Genomic DNA, 22,430 nt, shown 5'->3' with positions numbered 1-22,430 from the left:
TGGGTGAATATAATGTTATTTACTTAACCAAATTCTGTTGTTGGATTGCATCCTCTCCCAGATGATAGGGAGGGAGGGAGATACAGATAGATAATGAATAGGTAGACTCATGGTAGGTAACAGATAGGTAGGTAGGTAGGCTGGTAGACAGGCAGGCAGGCAGGCAGACAGACAGACAGACAGACAGACAGACAGACAGACAGGCAGGCAGGCAGGCAGGCAGATAGATAGATAGATAGATAGATAGATAGATAGATAGATAGATAGATAGATAGATAGATAGATAGATAGATAGATAGATAGATAGATAGATAGATAGATAGAGTATAGGTAGGTAGATAGATAATAGATAGATAATGATTGCTACATGATTGGTAGATGATAGGTAGGTAGTTCATAGATAGATGATAGGTAAGTAGACAGATACATAGATAATAGGTAGATAGACAGATGATAGATAATGGGTAGATATATGACAAACAGTAGATGGAAGGATAGACAGGTGGGACTATTAAAAATTACTCTGGCAGAGGCGGGGCAAGGGTTATAGCTCAAATGGTAGAGCACTGGCCTAACAAGCATGAGGCCCTGAATTCAAATCCCAGTATCTCCACACACACAAAAGCAATGGATCGGATGTCTCCAAGTGGCGGCTCATGTCCTCACTTCCTTCATAAACTTAGGCCTCATGGTAATTGTATGTCTACATCTCCCATCTTGTTCCTTCCTAGTGTCTCCCAGAAACCCAAGAATGGCTTCACTGTTCCACTGGTCCAGCTGGGTGGCAGCTGGTCCTCCTGGGCCAGCCACCCTGGTCCAGAGCTGGCTCCTCTCCCTGTATCTCCGTCCTTAGCATTTTGTTACATGTAGTCTCCCTTTACCACCATGTCCCTAAACTCATCAAAGACCCTCTATCCCTCAGTGCCCATTCAGGAGCCCAGAAGTCTTCCCAGGCAAGGGACTTTAACACCTAAGAGTGGTTATGGGGATCCAGTGGGAACAAGGGGACAGCCAGAGATTCCCCATAGCAGGAAGCTGTGCTCTCCTTCCAGCTACAGGGACAGATGGCTGTTTCTTGAGCCCAGAACTGGACACCTGCCAGGACCAGGAAGCTATTGGGGTACCTAGCAGAGGGGCCTCCAGCAGGAGGGAGAGCCCCAAAGGAAGCCAAGCCTTGCTGGCTACACCCAAAGTGTAGAAAGGAGGTGAGAAATGCCTGTCTTCTCCAGCTCCCTAACTGCCTCCAGGGTCCCAAGGCCCAACCTCTCAGGAAGCAACTGACAAAGGAGTCTGGGAGTTGTAGTTTCCTACATTATAGGAACTGCCTGGCATAGGCCCAACCCCAACTCCCCACCACCACCACTATCAGTAGTTTAGATTTGGCCATTTGGTCAAATAAATTTTAGCAATGGCTCATTCCTGATAACACACTATTACAACACAGAAAGGAAAAATTTACACATGGATTCCAGGATATCATAGTCATCCAATAAACAAAAACAACAAAAACAGCTGCGAATGGAACTTGATACAACCCACTTAGCAAGCAGGAACAGCGTTAGCCTGCTGTGTACAGTAGAACCCTCCAAATGCATCCCAGGGCAGAGGGAGAAAAAACAAACAGACAAACAAAGTCAAGCACTGGTGGCTCACGCCTATTATCCTAGCAACTCAGGAGGTTGAGATCTGAGAATCAGTTCAAAGCCAGCCTGGATAGAAAAGTCTGTGAGACTCTTATCTCCAATTAACCAACAAAAAGCCAGAGGTAGAGGTATGGTTCAAGTGGTAGAGTGCTAGCCTTGAACAAAAAAAAGCAAGTGAAAGTGTGAGGCCCTAATACTAGGACAGAAAAAGAGAAAGAGAGAGGAAGGAAAGAAGAAAGGACCCCTAAAATTTGAGGTCCTTTTGCAGATCTCACCCCCAAGGCACAAGGTAAGAGTGTCTGGGTTTCTAATCCAGCAGGAGGGAGCTGTTTCCAAGTCCACTGTCTGGCCTGGGAGAGACAGGATCTGGGCACAAAGAGAAGTATCAGATACCCCATACGTCCTCCTGCAAGAACCAAGCCAAGATATACTCCAGCTTGTGACGCTCCTTTCCTTTGTCCGTCCTAGTCCAGGGTAAATCCCCTCGGAATAGAACTCTTCAAGCAATCGCTGTGCACCTGCTGCAGGCCTTGATTCGGAGCCAGCTGCTCTCTGATAAGACTGTACATCATGGATGATTTCTGCCTTTTCTCCCTCTCAGCAAGCGCCCGGATCAACCACCCAAGAGTCTTGGGATGAATCAGTCACCAGAACCAGATAAACAAGCCAGCCTCCCCACCGCCACACACACACACACACACACACACACACCCCGCAATCCTGTTCGGCACCCAGGAAGGGAACTCCCTTGGATTCCACCCAGGACCTGGAATTCAGCACAGGGCCAGGCACCTTTGCACCCCTGCCCCCACGGGCCCAGGCCCTCCCAGCTCCTCCTTTCCCCCCCGCCCTGAGCCGGGTGGAGCCAGCTCCCAAGGCGGCAAGACTTGGCTCCACTCAGCACCGGGGGGCCCAGAGCGGAGGCCCCAAGGGGCCCTGGAAGGAGCCAATGAGGACGCTACTGGCCATCCTGGCTGTGGGAACCCTGGCGGGTGAGTGTCCCCCAACTCCCCACGGTCAGACCTCACCACCCCAGGACCAGGGCTGTCTTCTCGCACCCCGGGAAGCCTCAGTTTCATTTTCTGCCCTGCACTGCTTGGACTAAGCTGGTTTATTTTGGAAGCAAAGATGGCTCAGTAGCTGGGGAGGATGTGAGGGTGACTCGAACCCTGGTCTTCTCTCCACATCTGGTGTGTGTATGGCAGGGTGGAGATGTGGCCGGCGCTTTCATCTGGGTGCCAGATTGACACACCCCGGTGGGTAGAGAGGCTTAGCTCCCAGGAAGATGCACGTCCTTTGCCCCTCCAAACCCTGATGATTCCAGCTGTACCCCATCTTCCGGTGCTTCTGATGGGAAGCAGGGGACGGGCTGGACGGAGCTTGAAGATGACCCTTTCCCATGCCCCTCCGGAGGTCTCTGCAAGGATGGTGGGAAGCTTTTCTTCCCAGAGCAGCCAGGGGCTCTGTGCTAATAACTCTGCGGTACCAGGGCCCTCCCCCAAACAGGACTAAGGAGCATGGCTGCCAAATGTAGGAAGGGGGGCTTTGCTGGGCTTTATGCGAGACCCCAGTTACATCCCTGTGGTCTTGAGAAGTTGCTCAGGGAAACTCTCAGGAAGTCAGAGCACAGAGAAGGGGAGACCCAGCCTCTACCCCCTGATGGAAGAGAAGGGGAGGCCCAGCCTCCACCCCCTGATGGGAGGGAAGGGGAGGCCCAGCCTCCACAGAGCTCTGGCCCCAGTGCGGGTGGAGGCCCATGTAGGGGCAGAGCTGCCCCTCTGCCGCTGTCCCCAACCAGTGCTGACTGGATCTTTCATATCCCTGAACACACATCATTCCCTGTGAAGGGCTGAAGCCCTCAGAGGCTGGTTCTGTGGGGAAGTCCCATAGCTCCTGGCCCTTAAGACCAGGGGGTTCAGGTTGGGGGGGGGCGCTGCACAGGAGGGGAGGCGGGAGGCTAAGGGTGGCTAACGGCTCCTACTCAGGCTCAGCCAGTGCGAGGCTGGGTGCCCAGCGCGCTGGCTTGTTTGTTTGCGTCTTTTTTTCCCTTCGCTTCCCTTGAGGGCTGATACATGGCTTTTCCAAGCAAATGTGAAACCTTGCCTTTTGCCATTTGTGAGTCGGCCAGACAGCCTGTCTGCCCGACAGCCTCTCGATTTCACAATGTAGACTTTCAACCAGGAAGTGCAGCAGTGAGACGCGGGAGACAGGGGAAGGGATGGATTTGGCAAGGGCAAGAAAGGAGGACTCCTGAGCCCCCATTGCCCCTAAAAGAGGATAGACAGCCAGACAGCCAGGGGCTCCCCACCCCACTTCCAAAAAGGCAAATGCAGCTCCTTCTTGTCTCCTCTTAATTCCTTTACTAGCCCCCCCAAGCCTCAGCTCCTGCGCCTCCCCCCACCCAGCCTCTTCAGCCTGCCTAGACACCAGCCCCAGCCAGCTGCAGCCTGTAACCCACCCCAGAGCCCCCAGCCCACCCAGGACAGAGCCTCCTCTCAACCTCACCCTCTCTCCCACCCCCAAAGCCACCATTCAGGTATGCTGCCCGCTGGTCTTGCTTCCTCAGATACAGACCCCATCCAGTATCTCAGACCTCTCCTCCACCCAGGCCTGCAGCCCAGGATCCACACGTGGTGGCAGTGAGCTCCCGGGGCTCAGCAGCACAGCTATCTCCTTGGATAGAGGTAGTGAGAGACCTCCACACTGCCCCCAATGCTCCCCTCGGGAGGCTCCAAGAATCCTGGATGTTAGATTTCCCAACCTGCCTGGCTAGACTGACCCAGATTCAGAGAGCGGGGGTAGCCTTCAGTGTAGCCGGGGACTTGCTGCAGGGCTGGGGTGTTCCTGTATTCTGCCCATCCTCAGAGGTGCCCACCCAAGCCTAGGGACACACCCCCTGGTGCAGATACCAGTGATGAATGATATCATGGTCCAGCCCCCTGCGCCTGGCCTGCTGGGTAGTCGTGGCCTCTCTGGGGAGTATGCATGCATCAGGGGCACATGTGCACACGAAGCCGCCAGGCCTTGATGTCACCGCATCTGCACCTGCTCCTTTCCCACGCCTGCCAGCCAGGCCGTTCGGAGCATGCTCAGAGCCAGCGACAGCTCTGGCCACCATTTCCCTGCACAAGCCAAGCTGGGAGAGCAGAGGGAGGGCCTGCCAGAGGCCTGGGCCTCCGCTTCCCCTTCCTCCTCATAAGCTGTAGTAGATGGCAAAGGCCTAGGCTGGAGGAAGTGGCACGGACTGGCGTGTGTTTTGTTGTTTCTCTTTTTTGTTGGGTTTTTGGTCCTAGGGGTTGAATGCAGGGCCTCATGCAAGCTAAGCGCATGCTTTACCACTGAGCTGCACCCCAGACTCTGTTGTTGTAAACTCCTAAAAGGCCATCTTCCCCTTCCCTTCTGAACCCTGTATCCCACCATCATCACCACCACTACTCCAAAGCTGCCCCCAAATCCTGCCCAGGCTAGAATCCAAACAGGATCCATCCTCCCTAAACAGAGACTCAGATCACTTGCATAAAGATGGTAGGGCCGGGGCTGGGGGGGGGGGGGGGGGGGGGGGGGGGAGGGGCAGCTCTGCGCCCACGCAGTGGGGCAGGGCAGAGACAGCGTCTGTGGAGGACCTGTGACATGCCGGGACCCCTCCCAGATGCTGTGTCCCTCCCCATAGCCCAGCAGGCACTGTGATGAACACTGCGGACCCTGTCCCAAGCCATCCCAGACAACAGGGCCTCCTGTGGGCCTGTTTTCCCTAGCCATAAAATGGGAGCAACAGCAACCACCGTCTCATCAGGGGGTTAGGAGCCGTCAATGAGGTGGGAGGCTAGGGTCGCTGATGCCTTTCCAAAGAGACAACTACTGCTGCTCTTACCGTCTGTGGCCAGGTAAACCAAAGAACTCCAATGTCAGAGTGAGGACATTGAGCCAGGCACCATGGTGGCTCACACCTGGTATCCTAGCTGCTCAGGAGGCTGAGATCTGAGGGGTTGTTGTTCAAAGCCTGCCTGGACAGGAAAGTCCATGAGACTCTTATCTCCAGTTAACTACCAAAAAGCCAGAAGTAGAACTGTAGCTCAAGTGGTAAAACACTAGCCTTGATCAAAAATGTTAAGGGACAGCACCCAGGCCCTGAGTTCAAGTCCTAGAACCAGCATGAGAACAAGAGAGAGAGAGACAGAGAGAGAGAATGAAGAGCTGTCTTCTTAAACAATTTCCACAAGGCTGCCTTGCCCATCTGTTGGCATCCTGCATCACCGTGTGAACAGGTGCCCTGGCCTTCTGGCAAGATGTGTGGAGGAGGGCAAGCACCAGCCCAGAGAGAGCTCACCAATGCCATCTCTGCCAATGCATAGAGTCCTTGACTTTGGGTTCCTTCTTAGACATTTCACTTGAAGATCTCAGCTTCAGGATTCTAACCTCAGTGTTAAAAAGCAAATTAGAAAGCCAGGTGCCCGTGGTTCACGCCTTTAATCCCAGCTACTCAGGAGGCTGAGATCTGAGGATCTAGATTCAAACCCAAACCAGCAGGAAAGTCAATGAGAATCTCATCTCCAATTAGCCAACAAAAAGAGCTGGAGGTAGAAGTGTGGCTCAAAGGGTACAGCACCAACTTAGGAAGAGCTCAAGTCCCTGAGTTCAAGACCCAGTACTGGCCCAGAAAACAAAGTGATTGAGAGACAGATAACTAGTGAAGGCAAGGAATTGAAATGTTTGGACCCCCACCCAAACACTGCTGGGGGAGTTTAAGACAGTGCAGCCATGTTGGGAAATAATTTGACAGTTTTTCAAAAAACTGAACATAAAGGATTGAGGCTGCAGCCTGGAGATAGAGGCAGGAGAATCCCTCCCCAGCACTGTACCCAGTCAAGTTAAACACAGAGGTAACCCGTAGCTCCATCCGATCTAGACGCACACCCAAGGAAAAGGGAAACGCGTTTTTCCCCTGCAAACTTTCTTCTCCACAGTGTTACAGATTTACTCACCATAGCAAAAAAAATTTTTAAAAAATGCAGAGACAACCCAAATGTCCACCTGCTGATGGATAGATGCACATGAGATATCAATACAGTGGAATGTTATTCAGCCACGCAAAGGAGCTAGGTGTTGATCCTGCTATGTATGAAGCTTGAAAACCTTACATGGAGTAAAAGAAGCCAACCCCAGAAAGCAGTCCACACTACGCAAATACCAAGTCCAGAATAGGCAAATCCGTAGAGACAGCTGGGGGCAGGGAGGGGTCTCCGAATGGCCATGAGGTTTTGGGGGTGGTATGGATCTAATTCAAGGGGGTTCAGGGGGGTGGCTGACAAGTGTGCGGGCAGCGAGCCCCGGAACCCGACGCGTGGAGACCGTGACCTTCCTGCGTGTAACTGCAGCGCTAGTGCGTGTACCCCGCGCTTGTTGGCGGCTAAGGGCGGTGTCTGGGGCACATCTGCTGAGCACGCTCCCACCCTCCCGCAGCCCCCGGCACTGAAGACAGCCCGGCTCTCCTTCAGTACGTGAAATTCCAGTCCAGCAACTTTGAAAACATCCTAACGTGGGACAGCGGCCCGGAGAGCCCCCCAGACACGACCTACAGCGTGGAATACAAGACGTAGGCTCCCGCCCCGCCCCGCCATCCCAGCCCCGCCCCGCCCCGCCCTCCCAGCCCCGCCCCGCCCCTCATGGCCCCGCCCCGCCCTCCCGGCCACGCCCCTCCCAGTCCCTCTCAATCTTCCAGGCCCCGCCCCTCCCAGCCACACCACGCCCCCTGGCCACGCCCTGCCCTCATGGCCACGCACAACCCTTCCTGTCTCCTCCATCTTCCCGGCCCGGCCCCTCCCGGCCCCGCCCCGCCCCCTAGGCCCCGCCCCCACAGGCCCCGCCCCACCCCTCTGATGCTCCTCTCCAGCCCCACAAACCCCATACCCTCTGGCCGGCCCAGGCTACACAGCCCCTTCCAGGGGCAGTTTTGCCCCTCCTTTTTGGGTGCCCAGGGGGAGATAAAATCAGGATCTCTACCAGCAGCTGCCTGGGGCCCCACCCATCTAACCCGAGGCACTGAGGGAATCTCCTCAAGCCTCAATTTCCCCAGGTATAACATAAGGGAGTTTCCACATCCCAGAGTGGTCAAGTGAATTAAATGAGATGTAGTCAGCTTTAAACAGAAAGACCAACAAGAGCAAGAGGCCCGGAGTTCAAGCCCCAGTACCAACACACACACACACTCACCACACGCACCTATGCTGAGTGCTAGTGGCTCACACCTGTAATCCTACCCACTCAGGAAGCTGAGATCTGAGATTCGAAGTTCTAAGCCAGCCCAAGGCAAGCGAGTCAGTGAGACTCGTATCTCCAGTTGACCACAAAAAGCCAGAAGTAGAACGGTGGCTCAAGTGGTAGAGTTCCAGCCTTGAGCAAAGAAAAGGCTGAGCCACCCCCAGTGGTTGGAGGAGTGGCTCAGAGGGTAGACTACTAGTCAGTGAGCAAAAGTAGTCGTATGTACCTAGTTCAAGTCCTGGTCACCACCCTAGAAATAAAAGACACAAGGCCCTGAGTTCAAGCCCCAGGTCTGGACCCAGGAGGCAGAACATTTAATATTAGTTGTGTGATCATCAGTAATAAGACACAGGTCTGGCCCAGCTATTAATAATGGGGTGTGCTCCTCCCGCTTGGCCTGCAGGTACGGAGAAAGCGTGTGGCTGGCAAAGAAGGGGTGCCAGGGCATCACCCGCAAGTCCTGCAACCTGACCATGGAGACAGGCAACCTCATGGAGCTCTACTACGCCAAGGTGACAGCTGTGCGTCCTGGAGGTCGGCCATTCCCCAAGATCTCAGAGAGGTTCAGCTCCCTGCAGCACAGTGAGTGGGGAAGGGGAGAGGAAAGCTCTGTGTGTGTGTATATGTGTGTGTGTGTGTGTGTGGGTAACTTTTTCTCCATCTTCACTCCAACCTCCCCAGTACAGACCATCTTCATCTGACCACATCCATCCTCCTAGCTCGGTGCCCCTCCCCCAGGTACCCCTTTCCCCCCAAAGCTCCCCCACTCCTGCTCACTTCCTCAGAGCACCCCAGGGGTCTTCTCAACCTTCTCTTTCCCTGCTTGAAACTCCCCAGTACTTAAGCTCTGGAGTCTGACAAAGAAGATCCAACTCTGGGCCATGCCTGCCTGACCACTTCAGCAGGTCACAGCCTATGTTCTACCCCAGCACATTCAGCCTTCCTACCCCTGGGTCCCACCACCACCCTTTCAAAGAAATGTGGATGTGCACTATTAAAAAAATGGTGGGAAGCCAGGGACTCACATCCTGCCATCCTAGCTACTCAGGAGGCAGAGATCTAGAGGATCAGCGTTTGAAGCCAGCCTCAGCAGAAAAGTTCAAGAGACTCCATCTCCAATTAAGCAGCAAAAAGCTGGGCGGGAGCCATAGCTCAAGTGGTAGAGCATCAGCTGTGAGCAAGAAAGCCAAAGAAGATTGAGAGGCCTTGGCTGAGTTGTTTTAAATCCTAGAGGGTAGTGGGCCCTTGGGGGACTTTTAAAAGTTAGAAGAAGCAGGGTGAGTGGGGTGTATGAAATTGAAATATTAAAATTGGATGTGAGGTTTTACTACATGTACTAAAACAGCCATCTCTCTCTTTCTCTTTCTCTCTCTCTCTCTTCTCTTTTTTTTTTTTTTTTGGTCAGTGGTGGGGCCTGAACTCTGGGCCTGGGCGCTGTGCCTCAGCTCTTCAGCTCAAGGCTAGTGTTCTACCACTTGAGCCACAGCGCCACTTCCAGTTTTCTAGTGGTTTATTGGCGATAAGAGTCTCATGGACTTTCCTGCCTGTACTGGCTTTGAACCATGATTCTCAGATCTCAGCCTCCTGAGTACCTAGGATTATAGGTGTGAGCCACTGCTGCCTGGCTTAATAGCCATCTCTTAATGCAAACTGAGACCAGGAAAGGTCACTTGGCTATTTGGAAGAAGCAGATTTTTAATGTGTTTGTTGTTGTTTTGCTGCTGCTGCTGTTGTTTCCAATACTGGAGCTTGAATTTAGTGCCTTACTCACCTGCTTGGCTTATTTACTCTTAGCTGGTGCCCTACCACCTGACCCATGCTTCCAGTCCAGCTCTTTGCTGGACTGAACCACCAGCACCTGGCTCTATTCTTTGTTTTCAAGACAGGATTGGCTTTGAACTGGTGATCCTCCTGCCTCTGCCTTTCGAGTGCTGGGATTATAGATGCTCACCAGTCTCGCTTCTGGGTGTTATTCAGGATCGGTAACCATCATTGACACCCCTAGAGCTGTCATTGCCAATAGACTAGCAGAAGGTTTTCCAGGGAATTCCAAGGTGGGGTTCAGGGACTGGGCAAGGCCACAATCATTACCGAGCAGGACACCTCCCCGGGCACCTCCCATCCACCATGCCTGCGGACCCCATGCAACATGACCGGTTGGCTGGAGCTGGCATTTGCAGGAGCAGGAGGAGGTAGAGGAGGAATCACCGCTGTCCAGCCAGCCAGCCTCAGGCCCATTATGACTTTTTCTTCTCTCCTTTCTCTCTCTCTCTGCCCAACCCCCCTCCCCAGCGACCATCAAACCACCGGATGTAACCTGTGTCCCCAAAGTGAGATCCATTCAGATGATCATCCACCCGACACCCACACCCATCCTGGCAGGAGATGGCCACCGCTTCACCCTTGAGGAGATCTTCCAGGACCTGTTCTACCGCCTGGAGCTCCACGTCAACCACACCTACCAAATGGTAAATGTATGTTCTTTCCTCATCGGGGAAATCCCTTCCCTCTCAGATGGATCTGTGTTGCTTTAGAGAGGCCATGTGTTATTCTAACTAGAACGTGTTCCTTGAAGGAAAGAGGGACTCAAACTCAACCTCCCTGTTCTAGGTTCACAGACATGGTAGTATAGCAAAGGCTCTAACAAGTCCCACAAAGCCAAGGCTCCAACCAGTTTGATTTGTTTAATATAACTTTCTCAAATCTGTTTGGATAAAAGACCCCTTTTTGTGCATAACAGAGGTTTCCTTTGCCTAGTCTAACATCCTAGAGCTGCCTTTGATCATATCCTCAGGTATACACTTTAGAAAATGTTGGAATCTGTTTCTGTGAATGCAGTTCTGTTTGCTGGTTCTCCACTGTTTATGGGAACTGTCCGCAGGGAGGATCTTAAGGTTTGGTAGGTGGTAATGAAGGGTGTAAGGCAAGAGAATACAATGGAATGATTTGCAAATTATATCTGTGACCTGGGAAAGTCAGTGGGATTCCCACCATTGATCCACAGTTCATTGTAGGAATAGTGATTTGCTCCAGGAGCTTATAATCTAATGTGTGTGTGTGGGGGGGGGGGGGGGGGAATCAAAGCAAGAATTCAAACAGCTAAGCTGGGCACCTGTGACTCACACCTGTAATTCTAGTTACTCAGGAGGCTGAGATCTGAGGACTTTCCTAGGCAGGAAAGTCCATGAAACTCTTATCTCCAATAAACCACCAGAAAACCAGAAGTGGCACTGTGGCTCAAGTGGTAGAGTGCTAGCCTTGAGCTGAAGAGCTGAGGGACAGGGCCCAGGCCCAGAGTTCAAACCCCATGACCAACAAAAAAAAGAAAAAAAATAATTCAAACAGCTAAAGGGAGAGGACAGTAAAGATTTTGTGAGGTGGGGGCTAGGCGCTTGTGGCTACTGCCTGCAATCCTAGCTTCTCAGGAGGATGAGATTTGAGGATCACAGTTTCAAGCTAAGCTGGGTATTGAAGTCTGTGAGACTCTTTTTATTTTTATTTTTATTTTTTTGGGTCCAGTCGTGGGCCTGAACTCTGGGCCTGGGTGCTGTCCCTCAGCTCTTCAGCTCAAGGCTAGCGCTCTACCACTTGAGCCACAGCGCCACTTCCAGCTTTTTTTTCTGCTTATGTGGTGCTGAGGAATCGAACCCAGGGCCTCATGCATGCAAGGCAAGCGCTCTACCACTGAGCCATCTTCCCAGCCCTCTGTGAGACTCTTATCTCCAATTAACTGCCAAAAAGCCAGAAGTGGAGGCCCTGGTTCAAGTAGCAGAGCACTAGAGTTGAATGAAAAAGCTAAGGAAGACCGTGAGGCACTGAGTTCAAGCCCCAGTGCTTGTGCTCGCATGCACACACACACACACACACACACACATGCACACGCACACATACATGCACACGCACACACACGCACACGCACACACACACACATGCACACGCACACACACGCACATGCACACACACACGCGCGCACACACACACGCACACATACACGCACACGCACACACACACGCACATGCACACACATACACGCACACGCACACATACACACACACGCACACATACACGCACACACACATGCACACGCACACATACACGCACACACACACATGCACACACACGCACACGCACACATACACGCACACACACGCACACGCACGCACACACACATGCACACGCACACACACATGCACATGCACACACACATGCACACGCACACACACACACATGCACACACACACGCACATGCACACACACAGATTTTCTTAAGATAGCACAAGTTGTCAGTTGAGCAAGAGCTAAAAGACTTGTAGAAAACTTTTATGTACCAATCTCCACTTCTGAGGCATGCCAGGTAGTGTGTTATATCATATAACTCATGTTATATCATTACATCTTCTTTCTGCTGTGAGGCAGGAGCTATCATCCCCATTTTCCAGATGAGAAATTATAGGCACAGAGATGTTACTGACATTGTTCAGCAAATAATAGCCTAGACACAATTCAAATCTAGTTCTTTTCCTCCTCCACATAGGCCTACATTGTTCACTGTTGTAGTACCATGATATGAGAGAGAGAGAGAGAGGGAGGGAGGGAGAGGGAGAGAAATTGGGAAGGAGGGAGGAGAGGAAGAAAATCAAGGGTGATTTGGGGAATCAAACTTTCCTATTTCGCTGGAACATGGAGCCACGGAAGGTAGTTGTTTACAGGGTTTCAGACCACTGGTGCCAGAATGTACTACTAAGACACCTATTTCAGACCCTGGGCCCTTGATAGTTAGCATTCATATCACATGTGTCCCCAGATACCAGACAGGAGGACTTATTTGGAAGTCATTGTCTGAGGGATTCCCAAAGAATATTTTAGAGCAGAGTAGCTTACATCATGGCAGCCAGGAAGCAGAAAAAAAGGAGACAGGAAGTGGCCAGGCCAAGGACATGCCCCCAGTGAGCTATTTCTTCAACCAGGCCTTACTGCTTTGCGGTCCTATCATCATACTATCACTCTATCAGGGATTCATCCATTTATCACATCAGAATCCTCCCATCTAATGGTCCCTAGAAAACCCCATCCAGGCACACCCAGGGTGTTTCTCAGCCCAGTCAAGCTGGCAGTGAAGATGAACCACCACAGGCCCCTTCCAATCTACTCAGTTATATGTTGGGGGTGTGATTGGTTTGATGGTACTGGAGATTGAACCCAGGGCCTCATACTTGCAAAGCAAGTGTTACATCACTTGAGCCACACATTGTCCCTAAATTTTAGTGAGCAACTTCAGGTCTTCTCGTTCATGGTGAAGTTTGAAAAGGTCCCTTATAGAGGGGCTGGGGGAGACCAGCCTGCCAAGGACTGCATTGTAGAGCCACAGGTGGTGGACAGGAGAATTCTTATCTAATTCTGTGGTCACTGGGAGCGATTGGACAATGCTGAACAGGAAGTGGCCTTATCACAGCCACTTTGGGTAAATATTTTGTTTTTGATTATATATTTTATTAGTGTCAATTTCTAATTTAACTCAGTTTGTAATCAGAGAGCATGCACCACATGGTTTTCAATCTATTGGGTTTTGCTTTATGGCCCATATGGCCAGCCTGGGAGCAGGATCCATGGGTACTTGAAAGCATGTGTATTAGACTGTACTTGCTGAAGTACTCTATAAAGGTCAGTTTGGTAATAGTGGTTAACTGAGCTATTCTGACTTCCATGTCTTTCCTGATTTGATGGAGAGTCCTGTTGCTCTTTTAGCTTATGAGACTTTTAAACTTTCCAAATACAATTGTGGATTTGCCTGTTCTCCCCTCCCCTTAATTCTGCCCATCTCCCTCCCTCCCTTCCTTCCTTCTTTCCTTCCTTCTTTCCTTCCTTTCTCTCTCTCTTCCTTCCTTCCCTCCTTCCCTCCCTTTTTCTTCCTTCCTTCTTTCCTTCCTTCCTTTCTTTTTTTTTTTTTTTTGGGTCCTGTTGTGGGGCCTGAACTCTGGGCCTGGGCGCTGTCCCTCAGCTCTTCAGCTCAAGGCTAGCGCTCTACCACTTGAGCCACAGCGCCACTTCCAGCTTTTTTCTTTTTTCTTATGTGGTGCTGAGGAATCGAACCCAGGCCCTCAGGCATGCAAGGCAAGCGCTCTACCACTGAGCCACCTTCCCAGCCCCTCCTTCCTTTCTTCACTTCCTTCTTCCTTCCTTCCTTCCTACCTTCCTTCCTTCCTTCCTTCCTTCCTCCCTTTACTCCTTTGTTTTTGTGTGCTAGTACTGGGACTTGAACTCAGGACCACTCACGCTCACTTTGAATGAAAAAGTTCAAGGCTGGAGATTTACCATTTAACCACACCTCCATTTCCAACTTCTGGGCCTGGGCACTGTCCCTCAGCAGTTCAGCTTAAGGCAAGTGCTCTACCACCTGAGCCACAGCACCAATTCCAGTTTTCTGGTAGTTTATTGAAGATAAGAGTGTCATGGACTTTCCTGCCCTGGCTGGCTTTGAACGTGAGCCTCAGATTTCAGCCTCCTGAGTAGCTAGAATTACAGGTGTGAGCCACCAGCACCTGGCCACTTTAACTTCTTGAGGGTTCATTGGAGATAAGAGTCTCCAGATTTATCTGCTGGGACTAGTTTCAAACTTCAGTCCTCAGCTCATGAACTCCTGAGTAGCTAGGATTGCAGGCTTGGTGAGACTTCTAAACTTTCTAACTACAATTATGAATTTGTCACTTTTCTCCTCCCTTAGTTGTGTGCACTTTCCTTTCACACATTTTGAAAACTCTTCTTAAATATATGAATTTAAGATTGTATTGCTTCCTGATAATTGGCCTTTGTTGAGCACAAAATGTTCCCCTTTTTAAAGCTCTAGTAATACTTTTCATACTGAAATCTACTTTATCTGATAATAACACAACTACTCTAGATCATAAATGTTATGGTATATTTTTATATCCATCTATTTTCAGTTTCTGTCTTTATATGCTCAAATACATCTATGAAAACAATATTCGGACAGGATTTGCCCATTTTATTGAGAAATAATTCACATATTAGAAATTCACATATCCTTGTTTTTCTTTGGTTTTTGTTATGGAATGGATCAAACCCAGGGCTCACATGCTAGACCAGCACTTTCCACCCACTGAGCTACACCCCAGCCTGAAATCATCTTTTTGTGTGTGTGTGTGCCACTCCTGGGGCTTGAACTCACAGCCTAGGCACTGCCCCTCAATTTTTTTCTTAAAACTAGGCTCTGCCACTTGAGCCGCAGCTCCACTTTCAGCTATATTGATGGTTAATTGGAGATAAGAGTCTCACAGACTTTCCTGACAAGGCCCTGAGTTCAATCTCTACTACCACCATACAAAAAAGAACGAAAGAAAAGAAAGAAGGGAGGAAGGAAGGAAAGAAAAAGAGAGAAAGAAAGAGAAAAGAGTTTTGCTTGTCTTTTTGTGGTGTCTTAGCAGGCTATGAACTTGGTTGGTTGAACTCCTTTTGTTTTGTTTCACTTAGTATTGCTTTGGTTTTGTCTTTCGAAGCAGAATCTTGCTATGTAGCCCAGGCTGGCCTCAAACTCACAATCCTCTTACCTCAGCCACCCAAGTGCTGGGATTACATAGAGATGCTACCATACCCAGCTATGTCTTTTAAAACTGTACCCAGACTGCTTGGAGACTGCCCAGCTCATGCATAATTCAGCAGCCAGTCAGGGGTCTGGTCAGGGTTTAGCCCCAGAATGTGGGCCTCCATCTCTGTAGATCACTCCTGCCTCTGCTTTGCCCCTCATTTTCCTCCAGATTCTGTCCTCTGGTTATTGAAGACATGGAGATTTCAGGGCTTCTCACTCAGCGTTAGCCTCCAACAAGGTATGGACTGGGGTCTGATTCAGGATAAAAAATAAAGTGAAACTGGTAGCTCACGTCTGTAATCCTAGCTACACAGGAGGCTGAGATCTGAGGATCACAGTTCAAAGCCAGTCTGGGCAGGAAAGTCTGTGAGACTCTTATCTCCACTAAACCACCAGAAAACTGCAAGTGGTACTGTGGCTCAAGTGCTAGAGTGCTAGCTTTGAGCTGAAGAGCTGAGACCCTGGGCCCAGAGTTCAAGCCCCACAACCGACAAAAAAAAAAAAAAAGATAAAGCAGGCTGCCCATTGCCGCTCCTTCCCTCTTGTCTCCCATCTGCCATGTCTCTGACTCTAATACTTTTAGGCAGTTGTTGTTTTCTATCTGGCCACAGTTGGTAGCCATTCTTTGGGAGAGGGCTAGTCCAGAAGCTGAATAAAGGAACATCAGATCTGGAAGGAAGGGAAGGGAGAGCAGGATGGGAAGTTGGGAGTGACCACATGGGATAACAAGATGGCGGCAGGAAAGCTTGGGGACAGGATTCTGACGCCTGGGTATCTCTCTTGAAATTCCATCACATGCTATTTGCCATGTGCAGTTTGGGTCACGTGACTCCCACCAAACAGTAAGCTGTAAAATCTATTCATAAGCTGTCTTTTTACAAAGTGTAGGAAGACGGGAGGAGGAGCAGGGAGCTCCTGGGGCTCGGTGGAGATCAGCACGTGAGAGGAAATTCTCTGGGTTCTCTGTTCCAATTCAGCACCTTGGAGGACAGCAGAGAGAGTATGAGTTCCTTGGCCTGACCCCTGAAACGGAGTTTCTCGGGACCATCATGATTTTGGTTCCCACCTGGTCCAAGGAGAGCGCCCCCTATGTGTGCAGAGTGAAGACACTGCCTGGTGAGTCGGCTGACTTTTCCTCCCAGGGACCACAGGGACACTTGTCAGCACTCTGACAAGCCACGGAAGGGCGATCGGGTATATCATTAAGGTCCATTGAGTTATCAGATTGATTTGGTGGAGTCCTCACCCTCTGGCCCAGGTATGAATTTTCCCTTCTCATCAGCTTTGTATCTTCCCTGGCAAATGCACCTTCATATTAACCCAAGAGATTCATCTTGGGTATCTTCTAAAGCCGAGGGAGATTAAGAACCATGGTAGGAACAGGAAGTTCTGAGGCACTAAGCACTGTCTCATTTTGCAGAATAGGAGGCCCAGGTTCAGAGTAGTTAAGGAACTGGCTCACAGTCACACAGAGGGTGTGGAATGGGGAGCGTGTTCCCTGCACTGTGCTGCTATAGAATAGTTCCACCTGCTGGGGGAGACGTGCCCACACTGCTTCCTCTCTGCTAGTGATGGGGGGGGGGTGTCAAAGCCATAGGAGGCAGCAGTGGTGGGGAGGGTGGGGGATGGGGGGAGAAGCAGTCCCCAGCTGGACCGCCGTACTCATGTCCACAGGCAGCACCTGTTCCAACCAGGCCACGTTTAGGACAGAGGTGACTTCGGGAGCTGGCTACTACGGGTGACCCTCAGGGACAAAGGGTTCCATCCATCAGCTATATTCAGAAACTCAATTCATCCATTTCCCTGAGTCGAGAGGGCACTGGGTTCTCTGCCTGATTCCCAGGGCAGGCCTTGGCAGAGGAGCCCTGCCTGAGGGACACCAGGCCTGCCCTTCCCAGAGACGGGAACAGAACCTGGCAAGAGCGGTACCAGGGAAAGAAGCTGGCTCCGTGGGCAGTGAGCTGGAGCTGTACCTAGTCCTTGACTCTCTCCCTCGCCTGTACTAGACAAATCTTACCCTTCCCTGCCCATCCCTGCTCTGTCCTGTGTGACAACCAGCAGGCAATTCCACGTTCTTCCCTCTAGTGGCATCTCTTCTGCTGTGAAGACGGGATCTTTCTATGTAGTCCAGGCTGATCTCGAACTCATATTCCTCCTGCTGGGATTGTAGGTGTGTGGAACCATACCCGGCAAAACACTGTTTTCCCTCCTAAGATTGTAGCTATTTCTACATGAAGAACACTTCTTGATGAGTATTTCTTGCTGACATAAAGAAGGTACTTTATCCTTAAAAAAACAAAACATATTTAAAACAATTCCTACCACTTATTAAGTATTACTCTACTGCCAAGAAGCTAGGGGACAGCATCCAGTCTCTGAGTTCAAGCCCCAGGACTAGCTTGCATATGTACACACCTACATACATGCATACACACACACACATACACACACAACACACACACACAAAAGACAAAAGGTAGAGCAGGGAGGGTCCTATAGCAGAGAGCATGCCTAGCACCTCTAATATTTCATACTCCTTACTCCCTCTGCTGGCAATTTTTATGACTCCATCTTGCCTTCCCCTGAGTGAATGTAGAAGATCTATCAGGCTGAGGAATGTCTACGTTTCTGTCTTGTTCTGGTACAAGGAGTGGTGGTCCTCCACTAATGACATGCATCTCCCAGGGGATCATGTGACAGGGGACAGGACATTGCCCAGCCTGGGAAGTTGACCCAGAGAGACTGAGGCAGGGGGCTCAAGGTGGGGGCTCTCGGATGCCCAGGGCTTGCTGGGTGGCTGCACACACTGGAGCTGGTGACAAAGTCCCCACACTGAGGCCACACGTGTTAAGAAGAGACTTGGAGGCTGAATCCCAAGGAGTGCAAACTCGCTTTACCCAACTCTGGAACCACATCTTCTTTCCCAAGCCCTTCCACAAGTCTCAGTGGACTGCTGAGAGCATCCTACCAAGAACTGACTTCCCCTGACCCAGAGGTACCACAGCAGGAGAAGTGCCATACCAAAGACCGACTTCCCTGTCTCAGAGACGCCAACCACAGGGACCGCCTGGTCACTGAAGCTCTAGTCTCCCCCTCCCTCACTGTTAGGAAGATGTCACCTTCCCAAACTCCTTTACTCCTGACACCCAGCCCCTGGCCTGGGTGGTAGAGAGGAAGGACAAGCCCTCACTTTGAACCCCCTCCCCCACCTCTGTCCCTGAAACAAGCAGGAGGGTCCCTGTCCTCCAAAAAGACCCCCAATCTTGTGCTCCCTGGCCATGCCCCTACCCCAGGAGATGGACAGATCCATCTCCATCCCATGTCTCGAATTCTTTGCCCCATTCTGAGTACCAGGACCCCGAAATTCCTTGGCTATGTAACCCGAGCCTGCTTCCCACCCAGGCAGGCTTCTCTCTTGGTCCTTCCTTCTAAGGGTTGCAGTGGCTGTGTGTAAACCCTCAGCCCATAGTGAGACTCACCTGTGGCTGTTTGTGGGCGTGTGTCTATATGGACTAGGATAGCATGGTCATGGGCAGGGAGGGAGGGAGGCTGCAAGGCTAAGGGGCTATGAGGGTTTTCAGTGAACCTCTCTATTAAGTGTAGCCCAAGAGTGTCCGTTACTGGGACAAAGCCCAGCATTGCCAGCCTCATGTGTCCCTCTCTGGTCTCTTCCTTACTAGACTGGACTTGGACCTACTCCTTCTCAGGCGCCATCCTCTTCTCCATGGGCTTCCTCGTGGCTGTGCTCTGCTACCTGAGCTACCGATACGTCACCAAGCCGCCTGCGCCTCCCAGCTCCCTGGTGAGTCACCTACCTGGAGTAGGAACAGGGCAGGGCCCCGAAGTTCCAGAGGATCTGAGGACGCCTGGGTCTCCAGATAAAAGGCTGCAACAGGCTGGGGTTGCACCATCCTTGCATTTCTTTCAGAGAAGTCAGAATTTCAGATTGTCATGTGAAAGCTCCCAGTTTCCAAACATTGGCAATTTGTGGTCAAACTTCCGTGTGAGCCATACAATCCCACGGTACCCCCCCTCTCCTAGACCCCACTCCATGACGGGTCAGTGCTGCCCACTTCTCTCCTAAAGCATGAGGCTCAGGTACTAGCAGCTCAATGTCAGTGATGGTGTCCAAGTCCACAGGAGCACCGTTGGGGAGGAGGGTCTTAAAGTTCTCTCTGCTTCCCCATGGAGGATGCCCCCTCCTATGTCAGCCTCAGAGAGCTTAGGACATGCCTTAAGGGGTGGACTATCACTGTCCCCACAGGATGTCCAGCGAGTCCTGACCTTCCAGCCTCTGCGCTTCATCCAGGAGCACGTGCTGATCCCTATCTCTGACCTCAGCAGCCCCAGCAGCCTGGTCCAGCCCATCCAGTACTCCCAGGTCATGGTCTCTGGCCCCAGGGAGCCCTCAGGAGCGACACAACTGCATGGCCTGCCTGAGATGGCCTACTTGGGGCAGCCAGATGTCCCCATCCTCCGGCCTTCCAACCTCTCCTCTCCTCCAACATCCTCCCCTCCTCCATACACCCCAAAGGATACCCCTGAGGTCAGCCCCCCGTCCTATGCACCTCAGACCACCCCTGAAGCTAAAGCCCCTTTCTATGTTTCACAGCCCATCTCCAAGGTCCAGGCTCCCTCTTACACCCCCCAGGCCACTCTGGACCACTGGCCTTCCTCCTATGGGGTATGTATGGGAGAGTCTGGCAATGACTCCCCCACTCGGACCCTTTCTAGTCCCAAGGCCAGAAAGATCAAACTGAAAGATCCACTCCAAAGAGAGAGGCTGACAGGTAGCTGCCTGTCAGGAGACTTGTCTCTACAGGAAGTGACTTCCTTGGCCATGGAGGAACCCCAAGAAGTGAAATCACTTCCTCAGACTCTGGGGCTTTGCACGGACAGAGTTCCTGACCTGGATATGTTACACAGTGGGGATCCAGGGACATCCCCCTACCTAAAGGACCCGCTCTCCCTCCTCTCCTCAGTCCAGATCGAAGGCCACCCTGGCTCCCTCCCTTTGCACTCCCCTCCCCTCTCATGTTCCTCCTTGCACCAGGGCATAAGTCTGCTAGAGTCCCTGGTGTGCTCCAAGGAGGAGGGAGCAGCAGCCGAGGCCGGGGCCACGTGCCCTGGGGTCTCAGGGCTGGAGCAGCCCTTGGAGGTAGACTCACTTTTCAAAGATCTGGCCTTGACTGTGCAATGGGAATCCTGAGGGTGGACGGGCCTTGGCTCCCTCTTGCCACCCCTGGCAGGCTCTCCTTGGCTGCCAGCCCCATGCCCAGCCATGGCACATGTGCTGTAGCCCAGCCCAGGAGAAAGCAGAGGAAGAGGACACAGGACCTGCCAGCGTGCATTCCCAGGGATCTACAAGCATCAAGAGGATGCCGGTGGAGGAGCTGCATACCTGCATGTGCAAATGGCCTGTGCCAAAGAACGTGGCAGGGAATGGCAGACAGAGAGCAGGGAGGAATGCAGGGAACGCTCTGGAAAACCGAGAATGGCTCGCCCCGTGCCTGGAAATCTGGCTCAACTGAGAATGAGGTGCTTCCCTCCTCTGGAGAAAGGAGGCTGAGCAGAACCAGGGCAAGCTGTGTTTCTGCCAAGGTGCGAAGTGGCACTGTGGCTGGCCTATAGGCAGGGACACCGCCAGCAGCTCACTCCCCATCAGAAATGAACCTGTGCCACAGTCCAGCACCCCTCCTGGGCTGGAGGCTTCGCCCCACAACCAAGCCACAGACTGTGCAAGTTCTGCAGGCAGGACTGATGTCTCAGACCTATCCTGAGATTGGGATTTGAAAGGAACCCAGAGCCACGGAAGCCAAAGGAGGAGAGGTACGCACTCGGCAACTTGGGAAACAGCCTTGGTTAGGCTCAGTCCATCGGGGTTCAAATCCCAGCCTTGCCCCATGCCAGCTGTGTGACTTCAAGCAAGGAAACCACTGCTCAGAACCTCAGTGTCCACATCTGTGCTGGACCGCACAGGGGTCCTGTGCAGAGGAGATTCGCGTCTGTGAACTACTTGCGCTGGGCAGATCCCAATAAATAGTAGCTGTTTGCTGTTGGGATTTTGTAATGTAACTAGGGGATAACTGGGGGACATAAGGAGGGAAGGGCTTCTTATGGGGGGGGGGGGAGTCCCTGGATGGTGGATACCCTTGGTTGGGCCCCCTCTGCTCTCCCCCCCTCCCCGCCCCGCATCCTCCCCCACCCCAATATCTGAGAAATAGAATCACACTCGCGCTGCCTTGGTGTGAGGCTTCTGGGAGCACACAGCTCTTTCTTCCACACCCAGCTTCCACTTCCCCTTCTTTTCCCCTCCCGGTCCCTTCCTGATGACAGGTGTCGGGTTCTTATCTGCGCGTAATTAATATTTAACGTCTCTTCAGGGTCACTGGCCTGTTTGCCCTGCCCACACACTGCAAGCAAGAGTACTCCCTGTCCCTTGGGGCACCCTTGGCCAAAGGTCAACTGTCTTCACCCTGTTGATTAGTGAGGAGCACACAGCAGCTGGGTAGATCCCCAGCCAGCCAGACCAGGGACTACAGAGGTGCTCCACCCGGCCATAAATGTCTCTTCCATTTCCGCAGGAGCACACGGGGAGGGGGGGCAGTTCTCAGAGGGCGGAGTCTGAATGTCTAAGGAGAGAGGGGGATGGCCCTGAGCCTGTGACCCTCCTCACACTGGCCCTGGCACCTCTGAGGGGCTTCAAATCCCCCCTGAGCTTCCTCAGTCACCCCCTCAGGCACCACAGGCCTGCAGAAGGGCAGAGCCCAGCTAGAGGGCAAGCGTCCAAGTTTCCCAAGGAGCCAGCTGGGGCTTTAACATTCCTGAGAGTCCTAGGCTCTGACTCCATTACCAGGAAGGCCCAAAGCCCTGCCCTGGCCCATCCCCTCTAGAGAAAGGTCCATCTCCAAGGGGGCACCTGCCTA

At 52.0% G+C, this 22,430-nt stretch overlaps 1 protein-coding gene across 1 annotated transcript; it reads left to right on the top strand.

Annotated features, from left to right (window-relative positions):
• Positions 1–2,529: 2,529 nt before the first annotated feature.
• Il22ra1 (interleukin 22 receptor subunit alpha 1) lies at positions 2,530–21,525 on the top strand. The gene is made up of 7 exons (XM_042688625.1): positions 2,530–2,635; positions 7,104–7,236; positions 8,305–8,483; positions 10,194–10,369; positions 16,482–16,620; positions 19,185–19,306; positions 19,769–21,525. The coding sequence occupies exons 1-7, from the start codon at positions 2,593–2,595 to the stop codon at positions 20,711–20,713; spliced, it is 1,737 nt and encodes a 578-aa protein (XP_042544559.1). The 5' UTR covers positions 2,530–2,592; the 3' UTR covers positions 20,714–21,525.
• The last annotated feature ends 905 nt before the right edge of the window (positions 21,526–22,430 follow it).

The sequence above is a fragment of the Dipodomys spectabilis genome, unplaced genomic scaffold, assembly GCF_019054845.1.
Source record: "Dipodomys spectabilis isolate Male_0828 unplaced genomic scaffold, ASM1905484v1 ptg000118l, whole genome shotgun sequence".
NCBI classification, from domain to species: domain Eukaryota; kingdom Metazoa; phylum Chordata; class Mammalia; order Rodentia; family Heteromyidae; genus Dipodomys; species Dipodomys spectabilis.
The sequence above is the reverse complement of the archived record's forward strand: the minus strand, read 5'-3'. Positions and strand labels throughout refer to the sequence as shown.